Here is a 13,499-nt window from a genome sequence, read left to right as displayed (position 1 = left end):
GCACAGTGGTCAGCACTGCTGCCTCAGAGCGCCTTAACCATGGGAGGGGTGGCACAGTGGTTAGCACTGCTGCCTCACAGCACCCGGGACCCAGGTTTGATTCCGGACTTGGGTCACTGTCTGTGCGGAGTCTGCACGTTCTCCCAGTGTGTGCGTGGGTTTCCTACGGGTGCTCCGGTTTCCTCCCACAGTCCAAAGATGTGCAGGTTAGGTGGGTTGCGGGGAGAGGGCGGGGGAGCGGAGCCGGGTGGGGTGCTCAGATGGTCATCACAGACTTGATGGGCTGAATGGCGTCCTTCATAGGGATTCTATGATTCTACGATGGTAATAGTCATGACGCTTGGATTAATAATAATCCTCTTTCCCACCGTATCCCCATAACCCTCAATTCTTTAGCTCTCTCTTCTCCTGTCCCCGCCCCCCCCCACCACCACCATTATCATTGAGAATTGTATCATTTGACTTGTATTACTAAACCTCATTATTTCTCCCAAAATGTATGACTTTGCACCTCCCGGTATTATATTTCACGTGCCTTATGTTTTTGCATTCCAACTCATGTCTTCTATTTGATATTACTATCCTCTTCACAGCTCACAATACTTAAAAGGTTTGTGCCAGCTATTTCCCTCCTTCCCTCCACTCTCTGATTTCCAGCTATTTCTGGAATGTATCCTCTATAGTGAAGACCAATGCAAAATACTTGTTCAAGTCATCTGCCATCTCCTTATTTTCCAGTATTAATTCCCCAGCCTCTCTTTCTACAGGACCAACACTCACTTTGTCAACTCATTCCTTATTTCGATATCGATAGAAACTCTTGCTATCCGTCAAAGTTTGATACGATCTTTAACTTTTTGAGTTAAACACGGATTGTGGGTCCTCTCCTTGGAAACGTTCTTTCTCGTTGGAACGTATCTATTCTGTGTATTCTGAAATGTCCCCTTAAACTTCTAACACAGCATCTCTATTGGCCTTTCCCTCCCTAAATGTCATGTACCCTTCAATATTCAGGTCTCAATCTATATCATCCTGTAGCCATTTCTCTGTCTTGGCTATCAGATTGTACTTCTTTATTTCTATTCACGCGATCAATCCATCTGTTTTGTAGTGAGTACTATATGCATTCAGATACAGAGCTTTTAGTTTTGTTCTTTTATCATTTTTGTAACTTTTAGCCTTATTTATTGATTTACTCTTAATCATTTCACACCCTATTACCTTGTCTCTACTCTACTTCAGTCGGATTTACCACATCTTAAAAAAAAAAGAGGATACTGTAGGTGCTGCAGTCAGAAGGATACCAATCTCTTCACAAAGACCTATTCATCAGATGTGACAGACGCACTGGGACAACGGCGCTGAGGATCCAGGTTCAAATCCCAGCCCTGGGTCACTCTCCGTGTGGAATTTGCACATTCTCCCCGCGTCTGCGTGGGTTTCACCCCCACAACCCAAAAGATGTGCAGGTTAGGTGGATTGGCCATGCTAAATTATTCCTTAATTGGAAAAAAAAATAATTGGGTACTCTAAATGAATAAAGAAAAAAAAAAAAAGATGTGACAGAAGCAGGGTTCAGTCACGTCTCAAAAAGTAAAACTCCATAGTCTTTGATTTTTGTTATTAATTTACATAAACAGAATAGGAATTTAAAACCGACTTCAGTCAGCTGAACATGAGCAGGACTTTTATCTTGATGTGAAGGAGAGGAGGGGAAAAACAACCATCTGATTGACCTATTTCCTCTAGTGAGAGAAAACGAAGGGGCCATAACTTGATTAAAGCTGGAGTTTTGAGGAGTGCCGTCAGAGAGGCGAGTGGAAATCCTAACTCTCACCAAAAGCTGTTGAGGGTAGTATAATAAAACATTTCCAAAATGAGATTGATAGATTTTTATTAGGCAAAGCTATTAAAGAATATGAAATCAAGGTGGATAAGTTATGATACAGGTCAGCCACAATCTAAGCGCTGGAACTGTCTCAAGGTGCTTCATGAACTGCTCCTGTTCTGAAACTTATCCAAATCACCAAAGATCATTTTATCTATATTTAAAAATTATCAGTGTCAGAAATTACCACTTTGTTGAAATGTTGATGTATGCAAAGTTGTAGACTGAAGAGAACAAACTAGCTACCCAAAAATTCCTGTAACTGGTCAATGAATTGACAACCACCATTAATTAAGAACTTTCTCACTTATTTAATCTTCATGGTTTTTTCATGGCAGGTTGCAGCAAGCAGGAAATGAAAGCAGGGTGAGGCCCTCTACAGGACATCTGGCACCTGAGCACACAACCATAACTCCTTAACCAACCAGATTTAATGATAGGGAAATTAACAGCGCATTGGTCTTAACCAGGAAGTTAAAATTGTGAATTCAAAGTTATATCAGGCACTGAGAGAAACAGGTGAAAAGAAATATTGGATTGCAAAGAAGAGACAAAGAAAAGTTTGTTTCAATAAATATTTTTAAATTAACTAAAAGCTGAAGAAATTAAATTTCAACGTATTAATTTTCAGCGTCAGAGGTCATTTGGCATTAATACTTAATATTAAAAGGGGTACTTAGGCTGAAATGAACAAGCTCAAACTTTGCAGTGAGTTTATTTGATATTCAACATTCAAATAACGAACCACGCCATTCTATTGCGAATCAAACCATTTTTGCAAAGCTGAAGTGCTGAATCTTGGGCCATGACTTCCAGATTCTTGCAATTAACTGTATATCTGCCTACACCTGATGTTGTTGTGCGATTTGCAAATGAAGCCCAGTTGGCCTTACCTTATTTTGACATGGAAATCTGGGCTACTACTTTAACGGTTGAAATATCAAGGGTGTCTCAATCTAGTTAAAATTATTTCGGGTATTAACATACTTGAGATATGGACAAGTCAGATTTCCAAATAACACGTCTGCCAATACTTTGCTTTAGATTGTTTTTGATTGTACATTGAAACATGTTTTTTGAAGTTCTGGAAAGGTTGGGGTTTTCCCTCAAAGAAATTTCAGTTCATTGAATTATCATAGAATCATAGAATTTTACAGTGCAGAAGGGGGCCATTCGGCCCATCGAGTCTGCACCAGCCTTTGGAAAGAGCATCCCACTTAAGCCCACGCCTCCACCCTATCCCCATAACTCAGTAACCCCACCCAACCTTTTTGGATAGTAAGAAGTCTTACAACACCTGATGAAGGAGCAGTGCTCCGAAAGCTAGTGATTTGAAACAAACCTGTTGGACTTTAACCTGGTGTTGTAAGACTTCTTATTGTGCTCACCCCAGTCCAACACCTGCATCTCCACATCATGGCAACCTTTTTGGACACCAAGGGCAATTTATCATGGCCAATCCACATAACCTGCACATCTTTGGACTTAGGGAGCTCCTTTTCTTTTTGTTCCTTAATGTTCATCCTGGTGGGGGGGGATCCGGGTAGGGAGGGGGGAGGAGAGGGGCGACGAACCCCCCCCCCCCCAGGCCCCCCCCCCCCCGCAGACCCCCGCCCCCCCCCCCCCGCAGACCCCGGCCCCCCCCCCCCCCGCACACCCCCAGGACCCCCCCACCCCCCGCACACCCCCAGGACCCCCCCCCACACCCCCAGGACCCCCCCCCCGCAGACCCCGCCCCCCCCCCCCCCCCGCACACCCCCAGGACCCCCCCCCCCCCGCACACCCCCACACCCCCAGGACCCCCCCCCCCCCGCAGACCCCCAGCCCCCCCCCCCCACACCCCCAGGACCCCCCCCCCACACCCCCAGGACCCCCCCCCCCCCCGCACACACCCCCAGGACCCCCCCCCCCCCCCGCACACCCCCAGGCCCCCCCCCCGCACCCCCCCCAGCCCCCCCCCCCGCCGCACCCCCCCAGGATCCCCCGCAGACCCCCAGGATCCCCCCCCCCCCAGGACCCTCCCCCCCCCCCCCCCCCCCCCCACACCCGCACCCCAGGACCCCCCTCCCCCCGCAGACCCCAGGATCCCCCCTCCCCCCCGCAGACCCCCAGGATCCCCCCCCCCCCCAGGACCCCCCTCCCCTCCCAGTGAGACTCAGGCGATGTGGCAGAGAGCGGCTCAGAACTCTGGCTCTGTGGTATAAATCAGACAGGAGTCAGGATAAATGTGCGCAGAAAACACATCATGTACTTAAATAATAATAATCTTTATTGTCACAGTAGGCTCACATTAACACTGCAATGAAGTTACTGTGAAAAGCCCCTAGTCGCCACACTCCGGCGCCTGTTCGGGTACACAGAGGGAGAATTCAGAATGTCCAATTCACCTAACAAGCACGTCTTTCGGGACTTGTGGGGGGAAACTGGAGCACCCGGAGGAAACCCACGCAGACACGGGGAGAACGTGCAGACTCCACACAGACAGTGACCCAAGCCAGAATCAAACCCGGGACCCTGGAGCCGTGAAGCAACAGTGCTAACCACTGTGCTACCATGCTGCCCTATTTAGTAAAATATAATACACAACACGTGTACTTGTATAGCAACTTTACAGTAATAAAACATCTCAAGGAGCTTCACACAGGCATGAATATAGCATTATGTTTTTTTTTTTTTTTTTTTTATAAATGTTTTATTGAAAATTTTTTCCCAAACAACAATTTTTCCCCTCTTACAAAGCAAACGCAACAATAACAATACAGAAATTTTAAACAATACACAAGTAACAAAACCCCTTTATCTTTGACCTAAACTAAACCCCCCCTCCCCCCCCCCCCCCCCCCCTCCCCCTGGGTTGCTGCTGCTGGTCATCTGTCTTCCCTCTAACGTTCCCCTAGGTAGTCGAGAAATGGCTGCCACCGCCTGGTGAACCCTTGAGCCGATCCTCTCAGGGCAAACTTTATCTGCTCCAGTTTAATGAACCCCGCCATATCATTTACCCAGGCCTCCAGTCCGGGGGGTTTCGCCTCCTTCCACATGAGTAGGATCCTGCGCCGGGCTACTAGGGACGCAAAGGCCACAACGTCGGCCTCTTTCGCCTCCTGCACTCCCGGCTCTTCCGCAACTCCAAATAGAGCTAACCCCCAGCCTGGTTTGACCCGGGCCTTCACCACCCGCGAAATCACTCCCGTCACTCCCTTCCAATACCCTTCCAGTGCCGGGCATGCCCAAAACATATGTGCGTGGTTTGCCGGGCTCCCGCCACACCTCCCACATTTGTCCTCCACTCCAAAGAACCTGCTCAATCTTGCTCCCGTTATGTGTGCTCTATGTAGCACCTTAAATTGAATCAGGCTAAGCCTGGCGCATGAGGAAGAGGAATTTACCCTGCTTAGGGCATCAGCCCACATACCCTCCTCTATCTCCTCCCCTAGTTCTTCTTCCCACTTTCCTTTTAGTTCGCCCACCGACTCCTCCCCCTCTTCCCTCATCTCTCGGTAAATCTCTGACACCTTGCCCTCTCCGACCCACACCCCTGAAAGCACCCTGTCCTGTATCCCCTGTGTCGGGAGCAATGGAAATTCCCTCACCTGTTGTCTAGTAAATGCCCTCACCTGCATATATCTCAAGAAATTTCCCCGGGGCAACTTATACTTTTCCTCCAATGCTCCCAAGCTCGCAAAAGTCCCATCTATAAATAAATCTCCCACCCTCCTAATTCCCAACTGGAACCAGCTCTGAAATCCTCCATCCATTCTTCCTGGGGCGAACCTATGGTTGTTCCTGATTGGGGACCCCACCAGGGCTCCCCGCACCCCTCTCTGTCGCCTCCACTGTCCCCAGATATTCAATGTTGCCGCCACCACCGGGTTCGTGGTAAACTTTTTAGGTGAGATCGGTAGCGGCGCCGTCACCAGCGCCTCTAAACTCGTCCCTTTACAGGACTTTCTCTCCAGTCTTTCCCACGCCGCTCCCTCACCCTCCATCATCCATTTACGTATCATTGCCACATTGGCGGCCCAATAGTAATCGCCCAAGTTCGGTAGTGCCAATCCTCCTCTGTCCCTACTACGCTGAAGGAACCCCCTCCTTACTCTCGGAACTTTCCCTGCCCACACGAAGCTCGTGATGCTCCTGTCTATTTTATTAAAAAAGGTCTTAGTGATTAGTATAGGGAGACATTGAAATACAAATAAGAACCTCGGGAGGACCATCATCTTAATTGCTTGCACCCTGCCCGCCAGCGATAGAGGCTGCATGTCCCACCTCTTGAAGTCCTCCTCCATTTGTTCTACCAACCGTGTCAGATTAAGTCTGTGCAAGGTTCCCCAGCTCCTAGCGATCTGAATCCCCAGGTATCGGAAGTTTCTTTCCACTTTCCTTAGAGGCAAGCCTTCTATCTCTCTACTCTGGTCCCCTGGATGTATCACAAATAATTCACTCTTTCCCATGTTTAGCCTATACCCCGAGAAATCCCCGAACCCCCTCAAAATTCGCATAACCTCTATCATTCCCCCCGCTGGGTCCGACACGTATAACAATAGGTCATCCGCATATAACGAGACTCGGTGTTCTTCTCCAAAAAAAAAAAAAAAAAAGTTCATCCTGGTACTGGTTACCTCGCCAGCAGCATGGTTTTAGCCAGCGAACGGGTGTGTGGTTGCGGGACGGCCTGCGGCCTGTTGGACCTGGTTCAATGAGCCCAGCTGTTTGTGTGGTGGTGGTGGTGGTGGTGGGGGGGATGGGGTGATGAGCATTGTTCTTTGGTAGGTGATCAGAAGGTTCATGAGGGGTTAGTTTTCAGACGGTGAATAGGATTTTTTCTCTGTTCCATTCTTTGGAGTGGGGTCTGCAGCCAACTTAAATGGGTCTTCGGCCTAAGCATTTGCTGTAGATGCAGGATAATCCTTCATGGTGAAAATGGCTGACTCCAGGTTTGGGGACGGGGGATGAGAGACCCCCCGATCAGGTTGGACACATGGAATATACGACGGTTGTAGCGCCTGTTGAAGGGGTCGAGAGCTTTTACTCACCTGAAGAATTTAAGGGCCGATGTGGTGCTGTTGCGGGTGAGGGACCAGACCAGACTCCGGAGGGGGTGGGTGAGTCAGGTATTTCATTCAGGCTTCGACTATAGGACCTTGGGGGGGGGGGGGGGTTTGGCAATTTTAGCTAACAAGCAACTTTGCTTTGTGGTTGTTACGGGGTCATTGGCAGGGATGTTGGTGGTATTGGTAAATGTATATTGGGACGACGTGGCATTTGAAAGGAAGCTGTTGGCCTCCATTCTGGATTTAGATACATACCAGTTGATCCTGGGGGGAGACTTAGACTGTGTGCTGGAACCGATGCTGGACCGCTTTTGGCCGAAGTCGTTGGCTCCTTCGGGAGCAGTGATCCGGGGCGTCAGTTTTTAATGGTTAGTGGGATCCTAAGCGTTTATGCGCCAAATTGGTATGATGGGAATTTGTTTTAGCAGATGGTGGCTGACATCCCGGACCTGAACTCACACGAATTGATCCCGAGTGGCAACTTTAACTGTGCGCTGGATCCTCGACTGGATCGGTCGTGCCCGAAGCCATTAGTCAAGTCGGGAAGGAGCTGAGGGTGTTTATGGACCAGGTGGGTGGAGTGGATCCTTGGAGGTTTCGGAATCCAGGAGGGAGGGAGTTTTCATACTTCCACCATGTACATCGGATGTACTCCCGCATAGATTTAAAAAAAAATAATGGATATTTTGATTCTCTAGGAAATAATTGGGGTGGAAATGGGGTGATTGTAGTCTCATTATTCGGTTGAGGGTAGGTCAGTCTCAGGGACTCGTGTGGAGGATGGACTTAGAGAAATTAGCGGATGAAACATTTTGCAGAAAGATGACTTTGATCATCAAGGAATATGCAAGAGTTCAACCAGAATGGGGAGGTCTAATCCTTCACATTCTGGGAGGTGTTGAAGGCGGTGGTACAGGTAGAAGTGATCACATTTGATGCGCACAGGGACACGTTGGAGAAGTCAGAGAGGCAGCGATTGATTTCTTAAATAAATTTAGAGTACCCAATTCTTTTTTTCCAATTAAGGGGCAATTTAGCATGGCCAATTCACCTACTCTGCACATCTTTTTGAGTTGTGGGGGTGAGACCATACAGACATAGGGAGAATGTGCAAACACCACAGGGATAGTGACCTGGGGCCAGGATCGAACCCGGGTTCTCGGCTCAGTGAGGCAGCAATGATAACCACTGCGCCACCATGCAGACTCGAGGCAGGGATTGATTGGTGAAATTCTGGAGGTAGATCGGCAGTACTCTATGACCCCTACCAGGGAAATCTTAGCAGAGCAGAAGAAGCTACAAGAGGAATTCAATTTGATGACGACAGGGAAGGTGGTAGGCCAGCTTCGTAGAGCAAGGGGTGTTTTGTATGAGGCGAAGGCTAGCCGCCTGCTAGCACACCAACTGTGGCGACAAGCTGCCGCAAGGGAGATAGTACAACTGAGGGAAGAGGGAGGAGAACTGGTGATGACGTTGGAGCCTATTAATAAAGTGTTTGAATCATTCGATAAGAGGTTATATAGGTCTGAACCCCAGGGAGCAGGGGATGAAATGGGGCAGTTTTGTGAGGAATTGGTGTTCCCGGAAGTTGAGGGGGAGAAGCAGCAGGGGCTGGACGCTCCGCTGGGGTTACAGGAGGTGATGGAGGCAATTGGCGCAATGCAGTCAGGGAAGGCGCCGGGCCCAGATGGTTTCCCAGTGGATTTGTAGAAACGGATTGATTTGATTTTGATTTGATTTATTTCCACAATTTTTTTTTATTGTCACAAGTAGGCTTACATTAACACTGCAATGAAGATATTGCAAAAACCCCTAGTCACCACATTCCGGTGCCTGTCGGGTACATGGAGGGATAATTCAGAATTCTCAGCTGGTACGGGAATTGAACCCGCCCTGCTGGCCTTGTTCTGCATCACAACCCAGCTGTCTAGCCCACTGAGCTAAACCAGCCTCCATGTACCAAAGTACAGTGAAAAGTATTTTTCTGCAACCGAGTAGAACGTATACAGTACGTACAAAGTAGACAAAAAGAATAATCAACAGAGAACATTGACAAATGGTACATCAACAAACAGTGATTGGTTACAGTGCGGAACAAGGGGCCAAATAAACTAAATACATGAGCAAGAGCAGCAGAGGGCGTCGTGAATAGTGTTCTTACAGGGAACAGAAAAGTCCCGAGGGGGAGCCGTTGAAGAGTCTTGTAGCTGTGGGGAAGAAGCTATTCCTTTGTCTGGATGTGCGGGTCTTCAGGCTTCTGTACCTTCTGCCTGATGGAAGGGTCTGGAAGAAGTCAATGCCTGAGTGGGAGGGGTCTCGGATAATGCGGTCTGCCTTCCCGAGGCAGCGGGATGTGTATACAGAATCAATGTGGGGGTGGCAAGCTTGTGTGATGCGTTGGGCTGAGTTCACCACACTCCACAGTTTCTTGCGATCTTGGATCGAGCAGTTGCCATACCACGCGGTGATGCAGCCGGATACGATGCTCTCTATCGCACATTGCGACGGAGTCGGCCCCACATCTCCTGGAGATGTTCTGACTTTTTGGCATGGGGTAATTACCAAAGAAAGAAAAGGACACGGTGGAATGTGGGTCATACAGGTCTATCTCGTTGTTAAATGCAGACATGAAAGTTGTACAGTAATAGCACAACAGCTTTAGGGATGTGTTCCGGTTATGATGTTGAAGGACCAGGCAGGTTTCGTGAAGGGGAGGCAGCTGTCTAGTAATATCAGAGGTATATTAAATGTTAAGATGCCATCTGAGGGCAGGGTGCCAGAGATTGTGCTGGCTATGGATGTGAAGGCTATTTATTGATAGGTGCAGTGGAGTTATTTGCTGGATGTGTTCGGCAGGTTTGGATTTGGGCCAACATTTATCTTATGTGGCATCTACGACTAGTGTCAGGAATAATTTGGTTCCCCCAGGTATTTCCAGCAATATGGGGGCATGAGGCAAGGCTGCCATTGTCCCCACTTCTGTTCACATCAGCGATAGAACCTCTGGCTATTGGTGGGTGAAGGACTTGTTCTTAGAAGGTTGATTTGTGAGATTTGAGGAGTTGTGTGAGAAACACGAATTGTCGGGGGGTTCAGAGTTTAGATATCTACAGTTGCGAGATTTTGTGCGGGAGGAGTTGGCCTCACTCCCTCGATTGCTAGATTATAACTTGTTTGATAGGTTGCTCTTGCCAGATGAGTTGGGGGTGGGAAAATTGCAGACATCAATGGATGGCTGGTGGACACAGGGAAGCACCCATTGATGAGCTGAAGTAGAAGTGAGAGGAGTTGGATATGGAATTGGGATGGGGGCGCGGTGTGGAATGAAATTATGCACCAGGTCAATGCTACATCTTCATGTGCTAGGATGAGCTTGATACAGTTCATGGTGGTGCAGAAGGCCCATATGACATGGGCACGAATGAGTGGATTCTTTGCAGGGGTAGAGTTAGGTGTGAGAGGTGTAGAAGGGGACCAGCTAACCATGTCCACATGTTCTGGTCACTACCACGGTTAGTGAGGTTTGGTATTTGAGACACTAGCAAAAATCTGGGGGTTGGAGATGTTACCGGGTCCTCAAGGCGAATTTCTGGGCATCAAAAGTGCCAGGGTTGATGGAGGGGAAGGGGGCCGATGTGGTTGCCTTCGTCACATTGATCGCCCGCACAGGGTTTTTATTGGAATGAAGGTCCGAGGAATCACCAAAGGTGTCAGCATGGTTGGGGGATGCTGCGGAATTCCTTAAACTGGTGAAGATTAAGTTTGCAATTTGGGGCTTGGATAGTGGATCTGGACAAGGTGGAAGCTGTTCTGGTCTCTGTTTACTGATGTTTGTTGCTAGCGGGTGGGGGGTGGGTGAAAGGAGTGGAGGAGGCTGGGGGGTTTGGGGAGAAAAAGGGAAATTGTATTTTGTTATTGAATGATTGTTTGTATGTTATGTCTGCCCTGATTTGAATAAAAATATATATTTTTTAAAATGTGCCTATATAGATTTCAAAAAAGCTTTTGATAACGTTCTGCACAAAAGATTAGCAGGAAAAATAGAAGCAAGGGGATCAACAAATGGTTAATTGTTTGGGAAATAGAAGACAGAGTAGGGATAAAGGGAATGTACCCTGGTTGACAGAATGTGGTGAGTTGCAATTCCCTTAAAACTCTACTGGGCAAAGCAGTCTCCATGCAAAAACAAAAAGAAACACAAATACGAGCATGTAAGACCAATTTGGAGGAGAGAAAGCCTAAAGGATCATTGCCCGTGATTTGCTAACGCAACTGGTTACAACCTACCTTCGGCAGAGGACAACAGGCATATCCTCCAAAATTCTTCTGACAGCAGGTTGCTGTGTCGGGGCATGTAGTCCCATCTGGGCATTGGAGTGCTGTAGCCAGGCCAGTGGCCAGCCACAAAAACACAAATGTTTGAATCATGGCCTGAAACAAAAAAAACAGTGCATCACTTGACGTGGCAGAAGATGCATTAATAAACAAGAGCCAATACCTCTGCCTACTTCTGTGTAGATGGTAGCCATGATGTGGAGATGCTGGTGTTGGACTGGGGTGAGCACAGTAAGAAGTCTTACAACACCAGGTTAAAGTCCAACAGGTTTGTTTCGATGTCACTAGCTTTTGGAGCGCTGCTCCTTCCTCAGGTGAATCGCCTGAGGAAGGAGCAGCGCTCCGAAAGCTAGTGACATCGAAACAAACCTGTTGGACTTTAACCTGGTGTTGTAAGACTTCTTACTGTACTTCTGTGTAAACAGGATGTCAACATTGGATACAGCCTCCACAGTGGCCAACAGCAGTATGTGCTTGCATGTAAATGAGCATCTTCATTCAATGACCAGCACACAAATAGTATGATGGCAGATTGGTTTAGAAGCAAACTTTCTTGATTAGTCTCAGACTTCTCATTATTCGTGCATCAATCATGTCCAGTTGAGATCTTTACCAGCATGATGGATCCCCATTCAATCTCAGATATATCTGGTTAATAAGAACCTAGTCATTTGTTTGTGAGTTCAGTAAAGACTAACAATAATCAATGATGTAGCAAAAACTGAAAAAAGCCCAGATCTGTAAAATCAAAACAAGAACAAGAAAGTTAAAGAACTGTCAAACACTGAAATAAAGGGGGCCGTCAAACTCAGTGAGGGTACCGACTGAACAACTGAGCTACGCAGGAACAGAAAGATCCCTCATTCAATCAAAGGAATGCGCTGAGTTAGGTCAACAGAGGTGATCACAGAACGTTATGGTTTCTCTCACCAACCCTTGGCCAGGGTGGAGCAAAAATATGAGAGAAGCTAGGATTGTCATTATCCAGTGGCTGCTGGATTGGGAAATTCACAAAAAAATTCGAATTGCCATTCAGGCTCCTACATGAAAAATGTCTTAGGGATTAGAGTGGATATAAAGATGGTGGAAGGTTGGCCCGCATATAAACAATTTGCAATATTGGGAGGATGAGGCAGATTTCTTTATTAAAATAAGGTCGAGGACCAATGAAATAAAATGAATTATTTAGTGTGATGACGGAAGCAGCATACAGAACTGCACGGGAGAACAAGGTCCCTGCCACTGAAATTCACTTCGACACAAGCAGAGACTCCACTAAACAAAAAAATGCCAACATTGTTTCACCAATTAACACTACTATAAAAAACACGAGCAAGATCAGCGATGATGTTATTCAATGGCGAAGCAGGCTCGAGGGGCTGAGTGGCCTAATCCTGCTCCTTATTCGTATGTTTGTGTGCCTTTTTTAAAAAGAAAATGCAGAACCAAAGAGGGAAAGCTAGTTTGATGCATCAAATGGGCATCCAGATGAGTGCAACCTGACACTGAAGTTGGTGAAAGGTAACACAGCTAACATTGTTCTAGTGACAGGAATTATTTTCCTCTGTATAGCATTTTAGTTCTTAATGGAGGCCAAATATTTAGGGGCACACTACAGCATTATACCAGAAAAAAAAGATTCGGCTTACACACATTCATGCTCACTGATAAACTGGGCTGTAACACTAGTTACCAAGACAGCATCTACCCGAGCTGATCAAAATGAAGTTTGATTGTTTATACTACAGTTGTCTTTTTATATAGTTCAAAGAGGGTTAGCGCATAAGCAATACAAAGTTAGAGGTCTTAAAACTGTGAGCACATTCCCTGGTCCTCATGAAAAGTTGAAGTTAAGTTCAGATACAACAAAACAGTTGTGAGATGTGTAGACGCTTGAAGTGGGTGTTGATATAAAAAAATTACATAGGAGAGAAATGGGAGGCAATGGAGCAGAAACTGTAGCAAGCATACTGGAGTTGGTGCAACATCAAGCATTCAAGGGTGGTTCCCGTATGGTTAGTGAGTCACTGAGCTAAACAAATCAGGGTAGGTTCAGATTTTTTTTGATTTGATTTATTATTGTTACATGTATTAGTATACAGTGAAAAGTATAGTTTCTTGCATGCTGTACAAACAATGCACACCGCACACAGGGAAGGAAGGAGAGACTGCAGAATATAATGTTACAGTTACAGCAAGGAGTAGAGAAAAGATCAACTTAATAC

At 47.0% G+C, this 13,499-nt stretch overlaps 1 protein-coding gene across 4 annotated transcripts in view; it reads right to left on the bottom strand.

The window, feature by feature from the left end:
* Positions 1-13,499, bottom strand: part of grnb (granulin b) — a 137,586-nt gene that overhangs the window by 78,855 nt on the left and 45,232 nt on the right. For all 4 annotated transcript variants that reach the window (XM_072487041.1, XM_072487043.1, XM_072487042.1 and 1 more), the window contains one exon: positions 11,227-11,370. In XM_072487041.1, the coding sequence (XP_072343142.1) occupies positions 11,227-11,367 (141 nt within the window). In that variant the 5' untranslated portion in view covers positions 11,368-11,370. The remainder of the gene's footprint in view (positions 1-11,226; positions 11,371-13,499) is intronic.

Source organism: Scyliorhinus torazame, chromosome 21 (assembly GCF_047496885.1).
Source record: "Scyliorhinus torazame isolate Kashiwa2021f chromosome 21, sScyTor2.1, whole genome shotgun sequence".
Classification (NCBI taxonomy): domain Eukaryota; kingdom Metazoa; phylum Chordata; class Chondrichthyes; order Carcharhiniformes; family Scyliorhinidae; genus Scyliorhinus; species Scyliorhinus torazame.
Note: the sequence above shows the minus strand (reverse complement) of the source record. Positions and strands in the feature narration are given on the sequence as shown.